The 26,395-nt window shown below is 39.3% G+C and overlaps 1 protein-coding gene and 1 long non-coding RNA gene across 16 annotated transcripts in view; one reads left to right on the top strand and one right to left on the bottom strand.

Moving 5' to 3' along the window:
• Positions 1-12,303, top strand: part of LOC123520207 (tyrosine-protein phosphatase non-receptor type 11-like) — a 103,580-nt gene extending 91,277 nt beyond the window's left edge. For 14 of the 15 annotated variants that reach the window (XM_045282284.1, XM_045282276.1, XM_045282279.1 and 11 more), the window contains one exon: positions 6,654-12,303. In XM_045282284.1, the coding sequence (XP_045138219.1) occupies positions 6,654-6,864 (211 nt within the window). In that variant the 3' untranslated portion in view covers positions 6,865-12,303. The remainder of the gene's footprint in view (positions 1-6,653) is intronic. The other variant, XM_045282285.1, reaches the window with a different exon arrangement.
• The window catches only part of LOC123520214, an 83,222-nt gene that overhangs the window by 35,124 nt on the left and 21,703 nt on the right, over positions 1-26,395 (bottom strand). The gene's annotated exons all lie outside the window — the stretch shown is intronic.

The following is a 26,395-nucleotide window of genomic DNA, read 5'->3' as shown; positions in this document are numbered from 1 at the left end:
CTGCTCTCTCTCTCTCTCTCTCTCTCTCTCTCTCTCTCTCTCTCTCTCTCTCTCTCTCTCTCTCTCTCTCTCTCTCTCTCATGGCATACTTGCCTCTTTCTAACCTGGATTGTGGTGCATTTGATTTGGTAACCTGTTTGTTGATCTGCATAGTGATTTGTTTGAGGTTTTGCACCAAATGCCCTTTTATGATGCAACCATTCCTATTTATTTGGACCGGGAACTGTCACTGAATACACTAGCTTGTGCCACCAGTGGCTTAACAGCTACTGGTAAGATATTATTTTACAAGAGAGGCAAATATTGTTTTTAATGAAAAGTAAAGTGGATGTTCATATAATGTGATACACATGCAGTATGATTTGTGATAGGGATGAAAGATACCACACTGGCTTTTCATGACAATCATAGAAAAAGTAAATGAAAACCAAAATAGAGATATGCAAATAATATGAACAATATAACACACCTTCACATCAATATTTTCATAGATTATTAAAATATAAACATTTGACACATGTAAACTACTTACAGGATAACATTATTTGTGATTCTGGTCAGTAAGACAAATTTTAAAAATACAATAGTATTAGATATTGAACATTAATTTGGTATTATTATAATTAACTATAATTTATATATTAACTCTTATTTGTACTAAAAAAATGGATACTATATATGAGTAGCTGCCTGCGACAAGGGGACAAGCGCCAACCCCCCTGAAACAGAGTTATTATAGCATTCTGTTCCATAATTTCCCCTACTTCTTGAAAATACTATTGATGTGATCGTACTGCAATGTACGTGCAGCTAACATTGATTATTCAGAGTAGTGTCTACGTCATCAACCATGCTACTAGCGTCATCATTTCATTCGGTAAAATATCAGATGTTTGATGATGATGGGTTGCTCAGATGTTTGGTAATGGCTAATTCTAACACAAACTATTAGTGTACACTATTGATGTTCAAGAAAGTTAGTGTTTAACGCATCAAAGCTTCCCTAAATGAAAAGAAAAAAAAATTATGTGTGTTCGCGCTCCACATCGATGCAGCCAGGCAGCAAGCCCAAACTGTCGTACTGCACTGCTAATGCCAATATTCTTTCGTTTTGTGTCAAGCTATTATAGTTATGTTAATTATGTATTGTTCAGAGAGAGAGAGAGAGAGAGAGAGAGAGAGAGAGAGAGAGAGAGAGAGAGAGAAAATTACACTATTACAATGATACATGAGCCGTAGGGCTAAGTAAGCTTTTCATACGTAGTGCTCTCCTGTCCCCACTCTCTCATGTGATCTTGAAAAGAAATTCCTCTCTAAACAGTGAAAAACGCTGTAGTGAGGATCATCGCTACAGAGCTCTCTCTCTCTCTCTCTCTCTCTCTCTCTCTCTCTCTCTATAAAGTCGGTATAAACTCTCACTGTCCTAAGATGGGTTATAGGGAGGACGTGCATGCTTTTCAAGAACACGAGAGAGAGAGAGAGAGAGAGAGAGAGAGAGAGAGAGAGAGGGGTAGGTTATGGAGGTGAAGGAAGTCATGGTGGGTGGGAGGGAGGAGGATGTGACAGGGAAAAGTGTGAGTGAGAAATACCTATTTTGATTTACTAATATTCAATAAATTTATTAGAAATTGTCCTCATACTACAATGTACATTGTGTCATTACACTTTATCACATAAACATATTTACTCAGCACCATTCTTTCCATATTTCGAGTAAATCGACCATGAAAGGGTCTGAAAAAAACACAAATTCAGTGAGATCTTATTGATTTTTGGATTCGGGCACGGAAAAACTACTTTTGTGTCCGCACAAGTGCCATAAATGCTCCAAGTTCTTGGCATCAGGTGCATTCAGTCTACAAACATCTGCCTGTCACGTGTCATCGTCTCCACTCCCTTCTACACTACACGCAAGGGAAAGGAAGCAAAAATAGGTATATACGTAGGTATACAGGGTGTAACATGAGTTTCTGCAGATGTTGTTAGAGACGAAAGTACGTTATTTTAAGTGAAAAATATGTTGTACGTATACATGCATTTTGAGACTGCTTAGCCGTTGTCTGTACAGTACATAGTTCGAGTGTGGCGGTACTATGCGACAGATACAACGCTTGGGCCGCATGGGTATTTGCTCCAAATTACTGTGTGTGTGGCATTTCATCTCTCTCTCTCTCTCTCTCTCTCTCTCTCTCTCTCTCTCTTTCAAAATCCTTCAGTACAAACAAAATGTGTTAACTGTTACTGTCTTGGTTTCACACTTCAAACATCTGTTTTTTTTTTTTTTTTTTTTTTTTTTTTTTTTTTTTTGCTAGCATCACGCATGCTCCACCTCCTGCCTGACCAGCGGTGGAGCATGCATGAGGCTAACAAAAATCAGTTGTTTGAAGCATGAAACCAAGACAGTAACAGTGAATATATTTTGTTTCTACTGAAGGATTGAGAGAGAGAGAGAGAGAGAGAGAGAGAGAGAGAGAGAGAGAGAGAGAGAGAGCGATGAAATGCCACACATACAGTAATTTGGAGCAAACACCCATGCGGCCTGCTATAATGGATATCATATCTTAGTATTCATATACGCTCATGCCACGAGGATGACCTCGACTCCGTGGCACTGAGTGATAGTGAATTACTAATGAAATACCGTGGTATTTCATTAATAATTCACGAGTAAAAAAATAATTTATAATTCTGAAGTATCTTATAGGAAAAATTGCTTCATGATTCAAATAAGCGCTGATTCGACCGACGTAAAACTGCCCTTACCCCGTCGAATTGCAAGGATCCCCTGTACTAATGTTACATGTTTTCTTCCCATGCTGGGAGGGGGCTCTGTTTTTTTTGTGAATACTAGATCAAGCAACGATGGTTCTTCTTACCCTCTGTGTTGATTCTTCCACCCAATGATCCAGTGGTGTTACAGTTAACTGTAACCGTGCAGGGGGGTGCAGGCCCCCCCCCATCTACTTAGGATACATTAAGTTAGGTTTATGTTAGGGTTAGTTTAGTGTCCTAGAAGGGGGGTGCAGTGGGACTGTGCCCCCCAACCTAGAAAACACTAGGTTAGGTTTATGTTAGGGTTAGTTTAGGGTCCTAGAAGGGGGGGGTGCTGTGGGGCTGTGCCCCCCAACCCAGAAAACTGCTAGGTTAGGTTAGTGTCCTAGAGGGTTATGATGTTAGGTTATGATAATTTCAGAGAAAATTATCTATTAATTTTTTCATTTACCAAATTTTCCCTTAAAAAATGGCAGTTTTTGTCCTTAGATTTTCTTAGATCACCATATCTCGCCTCTTTTGGCTCCCCCTGCCCCCTTAAAACCCCAGATTCCCCACAGTTCCCCAAGCTTGCTGGAGCAGGTAGGGGGGGATGGGATGGAGGAAAAGGGGGAGGTCCTATTCTGTACTTTTACCGTAATTTTTCCCAATGAAATGCTATTAATCCATTCCAGCCTCTTCAAAAAGAGCACCCCTATTTTTTTTACGTGTTTTCTGGTAAGAAAAAGGTATTACTAAGTAATATTTATTGCACAGAAACATTTAATAAAACATAAAAGACAATATAAATAGATAAACTACTCGTATAAAGTATATTAGTCTCAGAGGGTGTATTTCACGGAATATTACCCTACTGCATTCCCAACCCTCACTTGGGACTGTCGATTAGCTGGAGCATACAAATAAAGCCACCCATAATAGACTGGCTGCTTTAATAATCACAGAAGAGCTTGTTCATGATTCTGTAAACATTATTCATTGAATGAATGAAGTTTTAAGTAGGGAAGAGAGAGAGAGAGAGAGAGAGAGAGAGAGAGAGAGAGAGAGAGAGAGAGAGAGAGAGAGAGATGACTAAATCTTAACTTGTATCTCAAAAAACTCGTATCTCAGGCAGCTCGTATCTCAAGGTACCACTGTATTTGTCTTAGATGGTACATATGTAACTATGATTCTCCTTTTTTTCAATTCCTCTGTCTTGATTGTTACTCCCATTACTTCTGCCATGCCATCACCATATTGCACTTCCTCCACACATATATTACTCCTCCTCCCCCTTTTGCCTTGCTGTCTCTTCTCCAGCTATTATATCCCTCTTCCTTAAAGCTAACATGGATCTCCACCTTTAGCTTTTTTCTACTTTGAACATTACATCCTTTATCCTTCAAATAATCTCTAACCTCCAACACACTGGATAACAACCCATCTGTATTAGTATAAGTCACTCTTCATTTCTTGCCTCTTTCATTACCTCCTCCTTCTTCTGAAGATACCACTTCTTCAGTTTCATATCTAGAACACTCCAGTAGAAATTCTTCTTGATCTCTGTCCTTTTCTGTAGCTTTATTTCTTAGCACACTCCTTTTCCCTCTCTCCCAGGTTCATATCTCTTTTTATCCATAAATCCTTAAATTCAGTATCATCAGCCAGTTTCCCTTTTTCTTGTCATTATCTCCTGCACTGCCACCTTCGATCTCATTCTCACTTTCATTAGTCTCTTTCACCTTTCACTAAACCTTCCCAACCTAATCACTTCCTCTACTTCTGGGTCCAGCTCCTCTCATGATTTTTTTTTTTTTTTTTTTTTTTGCTCCAGCCTAAAAATTAAGATACATTTCCTCTTATCCACTATATCCCTCACTAGGTCTTCCTTCTCCTTAATTACTTGTATAACAATGTCCTTTGTTTTTTCTTGTATTTGCTCTTTTACTACCTCTAGAAATTTAACTTTTTCCTCCTGTTCTTGTTTCCAGGCATTTCTTAATTCCTCCAATTTGATTTCACCCATTCCATTTTCCACTTTGCCCTCCCATCCTGTATTTTCTTCTGTAGGCTTCTTAAAGATTCTTCATAATCGCAACATATAGTGATTAGTACACCATTTTCTTTCTTGATATCTTCCGTCTCCTTCATTCCCTGATTTATTTCCCTTACTTTCTCAAATTCTTCTAATCTCAGTTTTAGTTCAGTGTTTTCTTTTATTAACTTGTCTTGTTTTTCCATGATACTTGATATCACTTCATATATCTCATCTCCCTTTCACTTTTATTAGCCTTCTCATATTACCTCTTTCCTCCCTAAATCCTGAAAATTTCTTGTCATTGTTATCTTCACCCAGTCTCTTCAGGCCAATTGGTGTTTCAATAAATCTTGGGTTTTCTATACATAGCAAATGTTTTGAAACCATACGTCTGGCCACCTAGTTCCGCCTCTCCCTCCATTTTTTTGCTCCAAACGGCATCCAAGTCTTGCTTAATTTGGAGACAGGACAACCCTATGGCCTCTTTCCCTCCCATACATATGGTCTAGGTCTGCTTCAAATGACTGTTGGAGTGTGTTCCACTGGAAGCTCCCAGCACATGTCCTCTCAGCACGGCGTTCTTGGTGTGTGTGTGTGTGTGTGTGTGTGTGTGTGTGTGTGTGTGTGTGTGTGTGTGTGTGTGTGTGTGTGTGTGTGTGTATTTTACCTAGTTGTAGTTTTACAGGGTCTGGGCTTTATGCTTGTGTGGCCCCATCTCCATATCTACACTTATCCAATCTTACTTTAAAAGTATGCACACTCGTTGCAGACACTACTTCTTCATTTAAACTGTTCCACGTCTCAATACATCTTTGCGAGAAACTATATTTTGCGTGTATGTGTGTGTGTGTGTGTGTGTTTTTGTGTATTGGTGTTTACTTCAAGTATGCATATATTCAATAAACTCCTAAATTTTGTTGCAAACTCTTCATATTTAAAATATATAATGTGAAGTGAATATTGTGTGCTTGGCCCCAAAATGGGACAAAAAGCAATCTGTATCCCCCAGTGGTTGCATTATTAGGGCTCCATGAATTTTTGTGACTTCTTTGTTTCCTGTATGCTATCATGGTCCTGTTTATTTTTGCTGACACGTTAACTTTATAGGAAATTTCTCTTAGAGTTTTCTTTGTTAAAAGAAAAAAAATGTTGGATGCATATCAATAAATGTTGCCATGTTTAAATATATGTTATAAAATGTGCAGTGTTGTTTAGCACAGTAAGGAAAATTTTCTAAGCACTATGATTTCATGATATTTGGTGTTGAATATTTGATATTTATTTTAGAATGACTGGCCACAGGAAATCCTCACCACTTATCTTGGTAGCAAAACTTGATGAACATGTAAAACTATGGGAAATTTACATGATTGATGTCCATGATTTCTGAAATACCCATTTGGTATATTTTGATTGACTGCAGGTGCTTTTCAAGATATCAGAGTAATAGTGATCTTCCATGGAATATGAAGCAAAGTGATACATACTACACCTTGCAATTGTGTCACTGAAATGCATCAAGACAATTTATTCTAATACATGGTGCAGTTAGTAAGAGCCAGATAAATAGAGCTGTGGTGGGTGAGGATATCCTGCATAACTAGATGTTATTGATGTGGTATGGATACTGGGGTTTTCCTCAGAACTGTAGGTAATAAACATTGAATGGGGGTAGTTTTCATAACATAACTAGCTTTGTTCCCAGATAAGAAACTTTTATTTGATTATATATATATATATATATATATATATATATATATATATATATATATATATATATATATATATATATATATATATATATATAATAAAGTTACAAACATAAGTGTGTAATCTCATTTAGAGGTTCTTTTCTTATTTACAGGCCTCCTGATGAACTCCCGAAACAGATTTATGAAAATGTTCCTCCGGCTGTGAAAGAGAAGAAGACGAAATCAGCAACTATGTCTCCAAGTACCCCCACCTCTCCTACCTTCCCAACTCCCCCTATGGGTTTCTCTGCAGCAGGAGCTGGATCTACCTTTCCCTCCCCTGCTGCTGCTCCCCGTCCCTCCATGCCACCCCGTGCCACTTGACAGGGGAGTTCAGAGTAGAAAGAGCATTTCTTAAAAGACTTTTACTTGCATTGCACAAGCTGTTTCTTTTTGCTTTCTGAGATTCACCATGTGTAAGAGCCTCCAGTAGTGAAGGAGTCCTTTACAAGATGGGTGAGTGGCCAACCACATCTAGACCTTTCTGCTCTGAACAAGGATTGAGAACTCCCAGAATTTAGGATTAACCTTTTGTACAAATAATTAAAGGCTGGACCTAGAGACAAACATGGAAAGGAGATACAGCTCTACTTTTGTTGAAAAAAAAAAAGAAAAAAAAGAAAAAGGAAGAAAAAGTTGACTTACCATTATCAGTGTCTCCTTTAGCCTGATGCAGACTGCATAGCTAGTCAACTGCATTTCTCTAATATTGGAATAATATCACATAATTTTGACCTTGGGAGAGCAATGAATGCATTGATAGCTAGAGTTTGCTATTAATTTTACACGAGATTATAACTCTGAGTGATCATCATTGCTTCTAATCTCTAGAAGGCATACTTACTAAGTATTGTGATTACAACAATCACACAGAGATTAAATATGTCATTATGACTGCAGAGATAGGTATTTTACAGTCAGTTATATATTGCATGAAAATGTGTGTGCTTACTGTTAAATCATTACATTGTAAAATCATTTCCTTACACATTTCATATGTTACATGTAATTGCATTACATTCATATACCACTGTGCATGTCATGGGTGTAGTGGGATAGGAGGGGAGAGAAAGCCATAAGGTATCTAGCTTGCATTACATTTATGGGATTAGTTCTGATGGAATCACTTGGTGTCATATTAAGTTGAAACTGGATGGGATCAAATTACTTTGGATTTTCAGCTACCCAGCTTTACAAAAAAGTTTTAGTAGAGCTATGGATATGAATATTACAAATGAATAGCCTTAAGTAGGTTAGGCAAAGATGAATTTTAAATTATTGCAAAGTACACTTTTATTAATGGAAGTAATTTCACTTCCAAAACTTGGAGAAATATTTATTTTTTATCTTCATTGTTACTCCTGCTGTTTGAATTTTTAAAATCTAGATATATGGATGTCTTTTATCGCCTATTAACTGAAGGGAAAACAAATATTTATATTATTTTTGCAAATAAAAATCACTATCTTTTCAGCCTTAGCAGAGACAAAACTACATTAATAGAAACTAAGCAAACATATATTGAATATAAACTAAATAGTAAACAATAAAAAAAATATTGTAAATACTGCTGGATGATCCCAATAAATGATTAATATTTGACAGTGCTTAAATGAATGGTTAATTACTTTTGTGTTTACAAGATATATAATTTTTACATGACCTAAAAATCAGCACCATCAACCAATATCATTATTTAAATTAATCTGCTAATAAATTTGGCCATACAGTAGTGATCAATTGATGGATTCATTTAGTGTAAAATCAAAAGCACTAAAGACAGCTGTGGTCATATGTAAAAATAAAATTCTAAATAACAAACTATTCTTCTGGCTTTTGATACTAATTCAAATGTGTGTGTGAGTGAGAGAGAGAGAGAGAGAGAGAGAGAGAGAGAGAGAGAGAGAGAGAGAGAGAGAGAGAGAGAGAGAGGGTACCAATGTTAATGTTGGCTCTTCTCTATTTTGTATTAGCACTAAAAAGTTACTTCCAATGAAGACTATTGGCTGGAAAACCATGTGATTCCACTCAGGTATGTTACTTGTAGTTTTGAGGGATATTTAAAGATGTTGGTTTAGTCTCTTCTGTTTTTATGTGATGATGAAATGAACACTGTAAATTAATGTATTTACTTTATGTTCAGGAGATTATCATCAAGATACATGAGAAATACAGTTATGCAAGCAACTGTAAATTTTATTGTGATCATCTTAGGGTACACTTACAAAATCATTAGTATACTGTAATGGATTCAACATTATGCTTGAAAATCCTATAAACTACAAATTATGTACATTTACAGAAAGAGGGCACAAAAAACAAAACAAATATTCTTGCAATAAGATGTACACACAATCTACATCAAAATGCAAGGCCATAATAATGGCTACAATGAATAACATGAATTCACCATTAAAACTCCCTAATGGAACAGTGGAACAGAAAAGGACTGGCCACCAGTGTGGTTTGCACAATTCATTATTTTTAAATCAGAAAGCTAGATAAACAGTAAACCCTCCTCTGTATTTTTTTAATAAGTTACATTTTGATGCATTCACAATATTCATTATGTTACTGCTGTTTTTCCTTTTGCAAGATTGAATTATACATTTTTTTTAAAATTGTTTTTGATGCATTCACAATATTCATTATGTTACTGCTGTTTTTCCTTTTGCAAGATTGAATTATACATTTTTTTTTAAATTGTGATGTATCCATTACAAATATTACTCACTCAATGCAATGCCATTACATGTAATGTTTCTGTACATCTCTGCTTCAAAGAATCAATGCTTCTCAATGTCACTTTTCAAGACTTCACTTTTATTTACTGATGCTTATACATTCCAAAATAAAAAAAATATGGGTTCTGTTTCTCAACCCACTCTTTAGTGAGACGAGTTATTTTCTGGATCTGTTTTAGGAATTTGAATTTGATAGAACTGTTGGATAAAATGAATTCCATTCATAATCACTCCCAGGGGATGCCTAAAGCCTAAAAACACATTCACTTGCCACTTCAACTTAATATCATGAATGCTGTTTTGTTCCTTTTTACTCTTATTATGATGTGAAGTGTTAAGCAAAATAAAATGAGCATTTTACAGTGCTAGTATATTTAGGTTTTGATATATCTTAATCTCAGTGGCAAGGGAAGTCACTGTCTAAATAAATTTCATTTACTTTCTAATATGCAAGATTGGATTATATATATATATATATATATATATATATATATATATATATATATATATATATATATATATATATATAATGCCACTGTGACTGGCTCATAGTGAAATTAATCATAGGCATTCAGTAAGTTATGTAATAAATCCACAAGCAGTAAAATTTTATTGAGTTTTCACAGACAGTAATTTAGACACTGAATTTATTCTGACAATTTGAATTTTTGAGGTTTGACTTAAGAGCTGAAGAAATGAGTACATAGTCCTGGGTCAAAAGGTGTGTGTATGTGTGAAGGGAGCTTCTGTCCCTCCCTGGTAATAGGGGCTGGCGAGTGATTAGGCTCTTGAGATTATGTTGCTTTCTTGTTCTTGCCACAGCCGTTCATGCTGACATTGGCTTCTTCATTCAGCTGTTGAAAATTTCTCTGAATCCAGTGCTTTCATGACTTTTTCTTAAACTTCTCATCTTCCCTTAGCATGACCATTGTGTGAATTGCCAGAGCATTATCTAATTGCTCATATACACAAAAATTTCTTTCTTGAAAGTACTGTATTTTCATCTTGTAAATCTACTAATTTTTCAGTCCTTGATCAGGTTTCCACTTCAAGGTGAGAGGCAGGCTGCTGGTCCAAGGTCACTGTACATCATAGGTTACTCACTCTATGTTTCATGGCTTCTGTAGAGCTGAGTATCATTAGAACAGTCATATGCACTGTGTTTTTTATGGTGCATGGTTTAAAGTGCAACTGTGCACTGAAATTTTTCTGGTTGTTTACCGTGTGCCAAATATTGTAACTTGTGCTGTTGTACTGCTGTGCTTATGTGTGTTGTGCTCTTTAAAAACTGCAAATTAGCACCTTAGTGTTTCATCTGAATATAGGAGAAACACCTTTAATTTTTAAAGTTTCTCACCTTTTTTATTTGCTCCTATTCACTGTAAGCTTTCCTTGGCACATCTATTAAATAACTTCTTGCTTGTCATATCTAGCAATCTTGCTCATCAAAGTGTTTGAATGTTTTGCTTGGGGAAAAGCAATTAAAATATTTGTACACTAGATCTCATTAATGGACAGATTATTGTGTTTGATCTCCAGTTGTGATTTACTGGACTTGATGTACTTTGATGTCATGCAGTACTACTACATACTATATTGTATCTGACTTTTAGGGAAATTATCGGTGAAGAACATCGATCAGTGAATTAAATGTAGTGTTCTCAGTTGTCGTGTAGAGTAACTGCTGTATTTTCTTTATAAACAATGACTAAGTAATGGCTGCTGCCAGCTCAGCATTGTTAACCTGTCTCCAGTAATATCAAATACTGATGGCTCTCTTCAATAACATACTTAGGTCCTCTCTCTCTCTCTAATTTTCATATTATTATTGATAAAGCTTTTCATGACCATGGAGAAATAGCTGTAAAATCCAGTTATGTATGTTCTTATTCTCATACCCTTCAGCTTAACTTGGTTTCCATTCTATTCAAGACAATGCAAATAAGTTCAAGTAGCCAAAGTGTAGATTCTTCTCAAATGCAGAGAAACATTGCCTAAATTCTGTGCACGTACTCACAAGAGTACAAAAGTGGATAATGTGGCATCTGACTTCAGTCATCCTTTGTCTGTCAGTTTTCAACCTTTCTTATCACTCTTAACACAGGCAGACATTAGCCTTCCTCATTCAGTTTGCATTTCTGAAATTTGACTGTAAGAATTGTTGCAGACTTAACATTCAGAAATGTGGTTTTCAGTACATATGTACACATGCATACACATATACAAGTGAAGGAACATCTATAGTGCAGGTGTGGTGGCGAGCAAAATCTCTCCCAAGGCAAGTTGAGACAAATCACAATTTGATCTGTTGTAAAAAGAGTATTTCACAAAGTCTACAAGCACAAGTTAGGTCAGCTATATGTTTAATTTAATGAGTTTGTCATTGCCTTTAGACCATCACAATAGATGATCTTCAAGATATTATTAAAAGAGTCTGGTGTAGCATGTGAGTGGCAATCAATATTGATGTGTTCTCTAATTAGTTTGTATTTACTTGCATGACTTGTGCTCTATATTATTGAACCTTGCTAAGGGAAATGTTGGTTCCTCTGCACTAAAAGAATGGAACAAGGAAGGTCTCATTGTATATAAAATCACCACCAGCCTGGAAAAAAATAAGTTAAGATATTTTCAGAAACAATGTCAATCACAAAGCAACATTTTCTGAAAGTAGAATCAAACTTTGGTAGTTGGGAGGAGTGATGAGACTACCTAAACCTTTCGGGTTGAAGGTCTTGTTAGGATGAAAATGTCTTGTCCCAGTACCAGAAACTATGTAGCAGGGATAAAATAAGACAAAATAACTACATACTACTCTCTGTAAAAGTATATATAGATATATTCTACAGTTATTTTATCTCTGGTTTATTTCCCCTAGAATCACTTGTTTGTGTCTTTTCTTGTGTTGTATCTGTACCCTCGTGACATACAACTGAAATCATATTCAGTGAATGTTTTGATGCTTTCTGCTCTAAAAAAAATCCCTGTTTACTGTTCTAAAATAAAACATTATACTTTACTGTTGAATTTTCATTATTTATCATACAATTAATATTTTTTAATCTTAATATAGAAAAGTTATTCTCTTATCTCAGTGAAAGGCGACACCATTCATTATCAGGAGCAGCATTCTGAAAGGTTTAATTTATGTCTGCATGTGTTTGCCTTGTTAAACATAAGTAATTTTTCTTAGACCCTCCTCTATGTAAAATCTTTAAGCTATCTTAAGTGTTTTCACTTTGCTATCTTTTCAAAGTGTCCATACTCCATCCCACCTCAGTCTATCCCTTTTCACCAGCAAAGAAAGACACTCATAGCACATCATCTTCCTTAGTTTGCCAGTGTGGTCTTTCTTTTCCAAAATATGCTATTCAGTGAGTTAAAAGACATCATCTATTCTATCCTTTTAATTTATTGCAGAATCACTACAGTCACATGAAATCATGACCTGTTTTACATATTTCCCCATCGCATATATCATGAGATCTTTTAAAAAATATTCTGGACAAAGCTTTGGTGTTGTGTGTGTAGTGATTCAAATATAGGAACATGATGATTGCTCTGTGTTGACTAGATGTAAAAGAAAAAATGTAAGGAGCTCTGAGCTGCAAACTATGTATCATAATATATGTACATATAATATACGTGTGACTTTAGCCTTCTACTATGGATGAAGTGGATCAGGGAAAATCTTTCATGAACAGCTCTTGTAAATTGTAATGAATCAAGGAATCATGGTTATAACCCTTAGAAAAAACAAGTTCTCATAATGGAAGTCTCCTCATTCCCTGAAGATGAAAAAGATAATGTAAGGTTTGCAGCAATATTAAATAAGGGCTGGCAATTTTTTCTCACATGCAAATAATTGTCCATAAGGAATTCCTCCTACTCTTCCCCAGGCACACTGTCAAAGCAAAATTTTATAATGCGATGTTTGAGTCTCCGAACTGTTGTTCGAAAACATCTATTTTGAGTGAAGCAGCTCCAGTGCGGGTTTAGCTGTACTAACTGAGTGCACAATGTACTATCTGTGTAGTACTACGCCTCAGGGTATCGCTGAAACATCTCATTAAAAATGAGGCCCCACGCACATAGGAAAACACTATCCTCAAAATAGAATCAGCACAAAAGCGCAGTAACCCCTACCTACGAACACAATAGCGCAGTTACCCCTACCAAAAGGAACCAAACCCCCCATACCTGACCTCCCTACGTCCCGTTTTCTATCTCTGGGAGGTCACTCTCCTGATAAGAAGACGCCGTTCCATGTGAAGCGTGAGAACAGAGACTGGCGAAGGATGACGGGGGGAGGGAGTGAAGCGGAGGAAGAGGGACCCGATCACCCGCACTGGAGCTGCTTCACTCAAAATAGATGTTTTCGAACAACAGTTCGGAGACTCAAACATCGCATTTTGAGGTACAATCAGCTCCAGTGCGGGTTTAGCTGCATCACAAGTGGAGGAAGGATCCGCCGCCAGACTATACTGAAAGGGAAGGGTACTGTAAACCTCTAACCTGGCAGAACCGGTGTGTGGAAGAGAGCAGTCCTACCGAGAGGTCCGGTAGAGCATACCTGGACCCCGAAGGAAAGCCATGGTGTGTCGCAAGGAGAGGGGTGGTGGTGAAGTCCGGGAGGAGTAAGAGGGAGAAGATGCGGTCCGGGGTAGGAGCTGAAGGCCGGAACGACTTTGGGTGAGGTCTGGTTCCGTCGGTGAACGCAGACTTCCCCCGAAGCTATCATCCCCCAAAGTCCGACCCGTCAGGTCGGAGAGGGGGTTCCGGGAGGAGTAAGAGGGGCTCTGGAAGCGGCAAAGACTCCTTCTACCTGAGGGTAGGGAAAGAGTCCCGCGTCGTTGCCGTGTAAGAAGGGGGGTGAGGTCCGGACCCGTTGGGTGGCTGACGACCTCCCCTGACGCTGCCATCCCCCCCGCGACGGGCCTTGGTATCGAGGAGGGGCAGCTCGAGATGAAGAAGTGCGCGCTCTCGCAGAACCTGAGCGGCCTGGTGGAGCTCCCCGGAAAACCACTGCAACCTGAGGGGACCGTGCGAGAGCATCCGCGACCGACTGTATAGACCCAAAGGAAGCTCCCAGCGGATCTCCCATGAGAAGGGCCGACTGCGCTGGAGATGGCAGAGGAGCCACAGCTTGCCTCCAGCAGGCTAAGTGGGCTGAGAGAGCTTGAGTGAATGAAGAAGCCATCGCCGGAGCCCCTTGCCAGAGGGCGAAGCGCAGTAGAGGCAGGAGGTTAGTGCACAGGAGTGAAGAGGACACCCGTGTGTTCAGACCCTGCCTCTGTGACAGAACTGTCAAAATCTTCTCCGCCATCAGCAAGGCCTGAAAAGAGGAAAAGGCATCCAAAGGGGGTGGCCAAGGGCGGAGGAAAGGAGGGTGGAGAACGTGCCGACAGCCAGACTCCCACCCGGGAATCCAGAGAGTCCCCAACCGGAAGTAGAGGAGTCTTGGGCTTTGCAGACGGTCTGGAAACAGGAGCACTTTGGGTCCGTGCCACCGACTGATCCCACCAGTCCCTGGCCACCTTAAGGAACTGGTCTGCCTGGCCCGCCGTCCATGACACGCCCATCGAGCGTCGCGTCGATTCCTCACCCTCGGAGGAAAGGGAAGGAGGAGACAGGCCCGCAAACAAAGAGAGGACCGAAAGGGAGCGCGAGAGTTCGTCCACGGTCGGTAACGGCAGGGTAGGAGAAGGCTGGGTCGCTTGAGAGAGAGGACGGAAATGCCAGGAAGGAAGAGGAGAGTGGCACGACGTCCCCCAGCACACCTCCTGGCCAAGCACTGGAACCGCCTCTCCCTGGGAGGCTTCATCTCGGCGGAGTAAGATGACCGACCCGGCGACCTGAGACACCTGCCAATCTGGAGGCATAGGAGCCCACGACTCTGGCAGAACCTCAAGCTCCAACTCCTCCTCCGAAGGGGGGGCGTCCGAAACAGGGGACGAATCCACCCCGTACGGCTGAGACGCCGGACTAGAGAGGGGAAGTGGTGTAGCAGGGTGAGGGTCCGCCACTAGGGGAGGAGCCGAGGACTGGGCGCACGGCAGAGGAGCAGCAGAGGAGAGATGGGCCAAAATCCCCGAGAGGAGCTCGTGAATGTTAGGAGGCAGAGGCTCCGACGGGGGGCCCGGGGGAGCGGAAGGCGGCGGCACCACTGGAGACGGATCCCCGGGCACGGGATCGGAAAGTACCGAAGATGGCCCCGGTACCGGCTCCTCCACGACCGAAGAAGGGGGGGATGAGAGGCCAGCAGAGGATGGGGTGGACGGGACCGCCGTCCGAGAGCCCCGGCCCATGAAAGCCAGGCGGAAAGCTTCGTCCTTCCAGACCGCATGCTTCCCCTTCCTCTTGGCCGAACGCTGCACCGCCTCCCACGATCGGCGCAGCGAAGTGTACTGGAGGCAAAGCTTATCTACCTTGCCCACAGATTGGAGGAATTTCACATTTTCCCGGCACTTCTCACACTTGTCAGTGTCAAACAAGACGTCCTTTGAAACACAAGGACGATGGGGCACACACAAGTCATGGCCATCGCATGAAAACTCATATGCGCACCCCTTGCCATCAGAGGAAAACTGGCACTTGGAAGCAGGCATGATGAACTGAAAAGAAATCACACGTAAAACACCACCTTATCGCTCCTAACACGGGCGCAGAACCGCCATAAAAATGGCATCAAAACACTGCACACGCACAGGGAGCCGAACAGCAAAGGCCATGAGCACACCGAACGAAAAAAGGGCACTAACGCACTCGAGAACCTTCGAGAACACCTGCCGGCTCTCCCACCATATGGTCACTATAAACACACATAATAAAAGCACCACACTGCACTAAAACACACGAAAAGGGCACAGCACAGAATAATCTGTCCATAAATCCAAGATTCTTGCCAAAAAGCAAGAGGAAAACAAAAAAGAAACGCCCAGGAAAAAACACCGGCTCTAAGAGCCGGCGATACGGGCGCAAGCGAGTGTAGGTCCGGCTACCACGAGCGCTGAAACATGGAATGGCGTCTTATCAGGAGAGTGACCTCCCAGAGATAGAAAACGGGACGTAGGGAGGTCAGGTATGGGGGGGTTTGGTTCCTTTTGGTAGGGATAACTGCGCTATTGTGTTCGTAGGTAGGGGTTACTGCGCTTTTGTGCTGATTCTATTTTGAGGATAGTGTTTTCCTATGTGCGTGGGGCCTCATTTTTAATGAGATGTTTCAGCGATACCCTGAGGCGTAGTACTACACAGATAGTACATTGTGCACTCAGTTAGTACAGCTAAACCCGCACTGGAGCTGATTGTACCTCAAAATAGTGAATATCTGAAGTGGCTTAGGGAAAGCATCCACTGTAAACTTTCAGAAGAGTTACAGAACTTCATCATGACAGCATTCCCATCTACACAGTACTTATTTGACAGTTCTCAGGTAAAGAAGAAAAATAAATAAATAAATATATAAATAAATAAATAAATAATAATTTGCCATTACATATTTCTGATCTTGTCCTTTACAAGTTTCCTCATTCCTAAAACTTAAATTTCAGCCAAAAGGCTTGTTTTGACATAAATGATGAGACACAAAGTTAATGAAAACTGATCACTACAGTTGTGCTATTTTGCTGAGGACTTCAAACTAAAAGATTTTTTTCATATAATGTTCATATTCTTAAAACCTTCAGGTAGCTCCATCTATAATAACACAATGCATCTAGAAGGAAAAATCACAAGATTTATATTAGTTATGTTGGTTATCTATTTCTCATCAGAGGGGACATGGGGCAAGGAGGAATAACCATACAGAGACAGTTTAGTCTTAATTTTGTTAATCCTGAAATTATGGATATTCAGTGATTGAGATTTTAACTATGGCTTCCCTATGGGAGGGCATTCCCACTAATACAAGAGAATGAAGATGTATCCAATTGTCTATAGGCTTAAAGACCCATCAGTAGGGACTCACCCTTGTAAATCTGTTTTTCCTGATTAAAACAAACTTTCATGAACTTCATGTGCCCTTTTCATATTGATATGCATACATCCATTTTTAGAATGTTGTTCCTTATGTATAATCTAATGGAATCAACCCAAATAAACATCAAGTCCATTTGGGTCTATCTCTACTGTGCCTTCCCAGCATATGGTCAAAACTCAGGAAAAATTAATTAACTTTCATATCATCAAAAGTACATATGTAGGATAACATATATTGGAGTAGATTTTACTAAACTTTAATCTAAAGAGAATTACTGATGGTTTATAGAACAAGAATAAGCATGTTGCTATATTACCTTGTATTAAGTAGATATCATGTATTTCTACATGTGCTGACTAAACACTTACAGTCTTCTCCATTATGATCTTGTATTAAGAGCTTATAAAACTATGCTTGTTTCTGAATAAAAGCATGCATCTAGAAAGTTTAAAAAAAGATATTAGTATTCTATACTGGCAACTATAGTCTTCCAAATATAAATTACGTTTTCTGGTGTGGCCTTTTAGGGGATTCCTGGCCTTCCAGTTCTGCCAAATCTATGTGAACTAGCAAATTAGAGCTTCATGTACATAAGTAACAGGCATATAAAATGCTTTAATGAAAATCCATCATTCTCAAATCCAAAAAGATAATAATTAAAAGAAAAAAGTTGATGGCTCACACATATTTATATCATAATAACAAATACTGGCAGACCTGTGTGACAGTGTTGCTGTAAAAACATTCACCATAGTCCTTAATAAGACAAACAGTATAATAACTGAGTTCCAAATACAATATGAATGAATACACCAATAAAATTAGGTATTTCATATAAAAGATAAAATATTATTAACTCCAATCACACAGCAACACTCATTACTGTCCAAGCCCTGATGCTGAAGAGACCTGCAAACTGATCCATAAAAAGTTTATTACCAAAGACTGAAGCAGATCAACCTAATCTAAACCCCTAAGCTGTGTGGGCAACGGACATATTTTGTACCTACTTATGACGGGCTTGGATGTTGGCAGGTGTGGTAGAAGATGACAAGTGATGTGAAAATTGCTGGTTTTACTTCCAGGATGATGATGTATCAGACTTCAACCAGCCACTGAATCTCAACTGTTCTATATGCTGTGTGTGTGTGTGTGTGTGTGTGTGTGTGTGTGTGTGTGTGTGTGTGTGTGTATATATATATATATATATATATATATATATATATATATATATATATATATATATATATATATATATATATATATATATACACAGTAAGGTCCCGAGTTACGTCAGAGTTATGTTCCTGAAACATGACGTAAGTCGATTTTAAACGTAACTCAAGTTTTTGTACTTTCAAAGCATATTATCGAGTTTTCAACCAATAATTTTTTATGGTTATTCAGGTAAGTAAAAGGTTATATTGTTATATTGGTATATTATTTACAACTATGTAGGAATATATTGATTAGGGCCGCGAACACGAAGGACTGCAGGTTGCCGAGAGGGGCGGCCTGAGGCCGCCAGGAGGGTGGGCAGGTCAAATGTTGTGACACCCAGGGCGCACAGCTGGGAGCTTTGTGGAGTGCGGTAGGAGTAGAAGCGTTATATAAGTAAAAGGTTATATTGTTATATTATTTACAAGTATGTAGAAATATGAAACACAAGCTTGTTTTTGTTGTTGATTAGGGCCGCGAACACGAAGAACTGCATGTTGCCAGAGGGGTGGACACCTGAGGCCGCCAGGAGGGTAGGCAGGTCGAATGTTGTGACGCCCAGGGCGGACAGCTGGGAGCGTAGTGCAGTGTGGTGGGAGTAGAAGCGTGGGCAGCGGAGCAGGAAATACAATAGGAAAGGGCAATAGGGATCAGCAGACAAGCGCAGACGGTGCAAGTGAGCTGTGAGTGTCGTGTGGCCCAGGCGAAGGCTCCTGAGTTGTTATTGTTGTGATAGGTGCGTGAGCCCTCAAGGTCGTCAACCTCCCCGTTGTCATAGTAACGGGCTTCCCACTTTCTTCTTCACTCCCTTACACACAGCTGCTGCCTCCCTTCTCATGTCTTTTAATTATGTCCACTTTTTCTTGTAGCGTAATGGTTTTCCTTTTCTTAGCATCCCTGCTATCACTCAGGAGTTTTCTTTTTGGTGCCATTGAGCAAGATACTAAGATAGTCAGCAAACGCAGATGTAGGAACACTCTTGCCAAGGGCGACGGTGTGGTGGAACTGAGGTATGTAGAGTATTATTGAATTCAAGCATGAGGTGGGCGGTGTGGTGGATAACCACTAGTGACGCCTGGCGGCCAACAATAACAATAAATTTTAAAATCTTAAATTGCCTTATAGTGGACTGACGTAAGTGCGAGTTTGACGTAACTTGAGACCGACGTAACCCGGGACTTTACTGTATATACAGTGGAGACTCAATACTCGAACGTCTAAATAGTCAAACTTTTTAATAGTCGAACGCAAAAGTTCGATTTAATACTTGAAAAAATGCCTATTAGTCGAACTCTTGTCCTGCACTTTCATCCTTTCCGCCGCCCCACGTGCCCCACTAGTCCACCGCAGCCAATTGATTCTTCGCTGTCGTAAGAATAACATTGTCCTGTGCTTTCATCCTTCCTGCCGCCCTATGTGCCCCACTGGTCCACTGCAGCCAGTTGATCCTTCACTTTCCCTAAGAATAACTTTGTCCTGCGCTTTCTCTCCAGAGTTTTTTTTTTCATTTAGAAGCTTACAATGGCACCAAAGAGGCTTGTTAGTGGTGAGAATAAACCTACAAGAAAGAATGTACTGACAACCATCGACAGGAAAAAAGGACATTATATTTAACCCTCGGCTATCACGCCCAATTGGGCCCGAAATAGCCGCACCATAGCCGAAAACGCGATAGCCGAATTGATCTTGGCGGGAAGATGGTTTTGGCCTATGAGCGCTCATATATCCCATGATGTCATGGCTGGGCGCGCAATAGCAGGCATCTGAGGTCGCGATAATGAAATTTTAGCAGCTTTTCATGGGTGCGTGATAGCAATAAAGCGCCATAGCTGAAGTCGCGATAGCCGAGGGTTGACTGTACTGATAAAGGAAGAATAACCGATCTTGCAGCTGAGTACAAACTCTATGGCTAAATCTACAGTAGCCACAATACTGAAGAAGACAGAGCTCATTAAAAGAGCTGATGTGGCTATTGGTGTGAAAAGGCAATTTAAGCAACCTGTGGCAGTAGAAGAAATGGAAAAATTGTTGATTGGATAAACTAAAGGCAGATGGCTGGTGATTCTTTGTCAGAGGGCATAATTTGTGCGAAGGCTAGGCTGCTGCAATGTGATCTTATTTCTGATACTACATCTGACTCCAATGATGATTTTAAAGCAAGTAAAGGGTGGTTTGTGAATTTCAAGAAAAGAACTGGAATTCATTCTGTTGTGATGCACAGCAAGCCTGCAAGTGCTGACAGAGTTGCCCTGAGTAATTTGTGCCTGAATTTAAGAAATTTGTGGATAAGGAGCGCTTAAGCCCACAAGAGATCTTTAATTGTAATGAAACTGGCCTGTTCTGTATATATATATATATATATATATATATATATATATATATATATATATATATATATATATATATATATATATATATATATATTCTCTTGTAGGCATACAAGGTTGAAAGCTATAGCAATTTCTCCTTTAATGATTTTCTTATGTACGGTTTCTATTTGCCATACTGTTTTCCGGTGTTCCTCCAGTAGCTGGAGCAACACTGGAGGAACACCGGAAGACAGTACGGCAAATAGAAACCGTACATGTGAAAATCAATAAAGGAGAAATTGCTATAGCTTTCAACCTTGTATGTCTATAAGAGAATATCTTGTATATATTATGTTATGTTATGTTATATATATATATATATATATATATATATATATATATATATATATATATATATATATATATATATATATATATATCTATCTATCTATCTATCTATCTATCTATCTATCTATCTATCTATCTATCTATCTATCTATATATATATATATATATATATATATATATATATATATATATATATATATATATATATATATATATATATATATATATATATATATATATATATATATATATATATATATATATATATATATATATATATATATATATATATATATATATATATATATATATATATATATATATATATATATATATATATATATATATATATATATATATATATATATATATATATATATATATATATATATATATATATATATATATATAGAGAGAGAGAGAGAGAGAGAGAGAGAGAGAGAGAGAGAGAGAGAGAGAGAGAGAGAGAGAGAGAGAGAGAGAGAGAGAGAGAGAGAGAGAGAGAGAGAGAGAGAGAGAGAGAGAGAAAAACCTTGGTTGCCAAACATCTCCCTTTTTTAACAAACTTGTTGCTGGCCAAAATTTTGAACTAAAAATTGCCCCATTGTTGCACCTTGGTTGGTGAACAATCCATGGGAATGTCTATGGATGATATTAGGTCGAAATTTGGCATGCACCCTGTGCTCCCTGCAACACATATCCTCTATCAAACACTTTTGTGCCCCTCTCAGCTGGAATAAACAAAGGACTGTCATTGCTTGAACCACGATGTCTAACTGACAGCAAGACAGCATGTGCCGATCTTCCTGATAATGTTAATCATGCACCACTAGCTATCCTGGACTAGGTGAGGCACATCTGTGTTGTGATCAGCTGTGATGACATCATTAGGTAATATGGCAGCCCAAATAAACATTTCACTGAATCTTGTGACTTCAGAAACTTGCCATACCAGCAAAGCATCTTGAAAATAATATTTGTAATGCTCCACATTTGTAATAAAGTTCTTATTTTCTGTTTTTTCTTCATGTGGGTTGAATAGCAGTAGGAGGAGGTAGTAGACATTTACTGAAACAATAATTTACTCCCAGGGAGGTCTAATAGCACTAGTTTAGGCGGTGCTGTGAACCTTCCATTAAAGCTAGTTGTGATTTCACTGAATGTTTCCTTTTGTGTCTTGCAACTCTAGGAGGCAGACACAGCCTGTCCTCTAAAGACAACTCTCTTTCTTCACACAAAATGACATGCACTTACCACACACACACACATCCTTCACTTAAAACTAAAAATTCAAAATGGCAACTCCAATTCCAGCCTCAGAGTCCCATTCTGGGGAGGGGACCAGAAATGTCCCCAGGTTAGACTGCTCCTTGGTGGCAACCCAGAATGTCTTGACACCTTCCTTGACTTTTTCCTCACTAACTTCTGCAACATTCGCTGTCTTAGATCTAATTTTCAATCTGTAGAACACCCCCTCTCCTCTACTAAACCTCATCTTCTTTTACTCCCCGAAACACAGCTGTCTGAGGCAACTGACAGTAGCCCCTTCACTGTTCCCTCCTATTTTCTCTATCCTCATTTTTGCCCCAAAGCTGGATGTTGCATCTATATGCGCAACAACTTAACTTGCTCTCGTACCCACTCTCTCGAATCTTCTGAGTTTTCCACCATCTGGCTTAGACTCAATAGTCATTCTCTAACTAAATTCATCTGTACTGTCTATCTCTCCCCTAACTTCTGTGACTATAGTAAATTCTTTGATTATTTGTGGTGATGATTACTATCTCGTTTGCTTATATGTTATTAATAGTTTGTTACTATCTCGTTTGTTTATACGTTCGTACTTTAGATGGGTTCGACACCTATACTGGCACTTTATAAGTTGACTTGTGGGCCACGATAGGGAACGGTTTTCACTTACTGACCGCCGCTCACACAGGCCAGGCTAGGTTGTCGGACATACCACTTAAACGTATAAGGTGCGTATTACTCTTGTATTATTCTATTACTGTTTTACTGTTTTCAACAAGTTAAATTATTATCTGTCATTACGGGGTAATTTGTAACGTGTAACGTTTGTATTTTTACAGTACTGGCTCGCTTTATGTCCATTAAAGCCTACATTCATGGTTCGATGTGTTTCCATAATCACGTCACTATTTAACTTCCAAAGTGGAGCATATTCTGTTCCTCTATCCTTTTGCTGATATCTCCATCCTTGGAGATTTCAATGTTCACCACCAGCTTTGGCTTTCCTCTCCTTTCACTGACCATCCTGGTGAACTAACCTTCAATTTTGCTATCCTCCATGACCTAGAGCAACTGGTGCAACACCCTACTCGTATTCCTGGCTGTCTTGGAGATATGCCCAACATTCTTGATTTTTTCATCACCTCTATTCCTTCTGCTTATGCTATTACCCTATCTTCTCCATTGGACTCCTCCGATCACAATCTCATTTCTGTATCTTGTCCTATTTCCCCAATTCCTCGTCAGGGTCTCCCAAAATGGAGGTGCCTTTGGCATTTTGCCTCTGCCAGTTGGGGGGACCTGAGGAGGTATTATGCTGATTTTCCCTGGAATGATTACTGTTTCCATGTCAGAGACCCATCTCTTTGTGGTGAACGTATAACAGAGGTGATAGTGTCTAGCATGAAGGTGTACATTCCTCATTCTTTTCCTCAACCTAAACCTTCTAAACTTTGGTTTAACACAGCCTGTTCTCGTACTATACATGATAGAGAGGTTGCCCACAAAAGGCACTTTTGAGCCTTCCATCTCTTAAATCTCATGCACTTTATACATTTCTGTCCAGAATCATGCCAAGTCTGTTCTTCAACTTGCCAAACATTCTTTCATAAATAAAAAAAAAAGTCAGAAACTTTCAAACTCAAACTCCCCTCGTGACTTCTGGCATCTGACCAAAAACATCTCCAATAACTTTACTTCTTCATCTTTCCCTCCTTTATTTTTCATCCCAATGGCACCACTGCCATCTCCTTTGTCTCTAAAAGCTGAACTCTTCTCTCAAACCTTTGCTAACAACTCCTTCTTGGATGATTCTGGGCTTGTTCCTCCCTCTCCTCCCTATGACTATTTCATATCTACAATTAAAGTTCTTTGTAATGATGTTTTCCATGCCCTCGCTGGCCCAAACCCTCAGAAGGCTTATGGACCTGATGTTCTCAAAAACTGTGTTTCCGTGCTTGCAACTTGCCTGGCCAAACTCTTTCAACTATGTCTATTGACTTCTACCTTTCCTTCTTGAGGGAAGTTTGCCAACATTCAGCCTGTTCCTAAAAGGGTGACCATTCTAATCCCTCTAACTACTGTCCTATAGCTTTAATCTCTTGCTTGTCTAAAGTTTTTTAATCCATCCTCGATAGGATGGATTAAACATCTGTCACTTAACAATCTCCTATCTGATCACCAGTATGGCTTCTGTCAAGGTCGCTTTACTGATCTTCTGGCTTTCCTTACCGAGTCTTGGTCATCCTCTTTTAGAGATTTTGGTGAAACTTTTGCTGTCGCGTTAGACATATCAAAGGCTTTTGATAGAGTCTGGCATAAAGCTTTGATTTCAAAACTGCCCTCCTACGGTTTCTATCCTTCTCTCTGCAACTTTATCTCAAATTTCCTTTCCGACTGTTCTATTGCAGCCATGGTAGACGGCCACTGCTCTTGTCCTAAATCTATTAACAGTGGTGTTCCTCATGGCTCTGTCCTATCCACCCACTCTCTATATTATTCATTAATGGCATTCTTAACCAAACTTCTTGCCCTATCCATTCTTACACTGATGATACCACACTATATCTTTCCACGTCCTTTCAGAGACAACCAACCTTCAGGAAGTTAACAGATCATGCAGGGACGCCACAGAACACCTGATTTCAGATCTTTCTAAGATTTCTGATTGGGGCAGAGAAAATTCTGAAATTTTCAATGCCTCAAAAACTCAGTTCCTCCATCTATCAACTCGACACAACCTTCCAGACAACTATCCCCTCTTCTTAAATGACACACAACTGTCTCTCTCTTCCACACTGAATATTCTTGGTCTGTCATTTACTCACAATCTTAATTGGAAACTTCACATCTCATCTGTTGCTAAAACAGCTTCTATGAAGTTAGGTATTCTGCAGCGTCTCTGCCAGTTTTTCTCGTCCCTACAACTGCTAACTTTGTACAAGAGCCTTACCCGTCCTTGTCTAAAATACTCTTCGCATGTTTGGGAGGGTTCCACTCATACATCTCATCAGATCCACTCCTCTGACTGACTGTCTTCAGCCTCTTTCACACTGCCAAAATGTTGCATCTCTTGCTATTTTCATGCTAACTACTCTATTGATCTTGCTAACTGCATGCCTCCCCTCCTCCTGTGGTCTCACTGCACAAGGTTTTCTTCTTCCTCTCATTCCTATTCTGTCCAACTCTCTAATACAAGAGTTAACCAGTATTCTCAATCATTCATACATTTCACTGGTAAACTCTGAAACTCCTACCTGCTTCTGTATTTCCATCTTCCTATGACTTGATTACTTTTAAGAGACAGGTGTCAAGACATTTATATCTGGCTTTTGGCTGACTCTTTCAAATCTCTCAGAGAACCTACAGTTCTAGAGGGCCTTTTTTTTTTTTTTTTTTTTTTGTTGCCCTTGGCAGTCTTCCCTCATGCATTAAAAGAAGAAGAAGAAGAAGAAGAAGAAGAAGAAGAAGAAGAAGAAGAAGAAGAAGAAGAAGAAGAAGAAGAAGAAGAAGAAGAAGAAGAAGAAGAAGAAGAAGAAGAAGAAGAAGAGGGAAAGAGAAAAAAAATGTTATTTCCAAGATGCTTTGCTGGTATGGCAAGTTTTGGGAAATGTTTGTTTGGGCTACCATATTGCTAATGACATCATCATCACTGCTGATTGCAGCACAGAGGCACCTCACCTATTTTTTCAGGTAAATAATGATGCATGATAAATGTCATTAGGAAGATCACTGTATGCCGTCTTGCTGTCAGTTAGACTCCAATACTATAGCAACGACAATCCTTTGCTTATTCCAGCTGAGAGGCGCACAAAAGTGTTTGATATAGGATACGTGCTGCACTGAGCCTGGGATGCATGCCAAGTTGTTATATCAAATGCAGCCCTTGGGTCCAGGAACAAATTAATGTACGTATTTTATGTTGATTTCTATAGGGAAATTGGTTTGAGTTTTTTAACATTTTTGTTCACAAATGGCTTTCAGGAATTAATTAAGTTTGACTGTGTGTG

The sequence above is a fragment of the Portunus trituberculatus genome, chromosome 46, assembly GCF_017591435.1.
Source record: "Portunus trituberculatus isolate SZX2019 chromosome 46, ASM1759143v1, whole genome shotgun sequence".
Taxonomy (NCBI): Eukaryota; Metazoa; Arthropoda; class Malacostraca; order Decapoda; family Portunidae; genus Portunus; species Portunus trituberculatus.
Note: the sequence above shows the minus strand (reverse complement) of the source record. Positions and strands in the feature narration are given on the sequence as shown.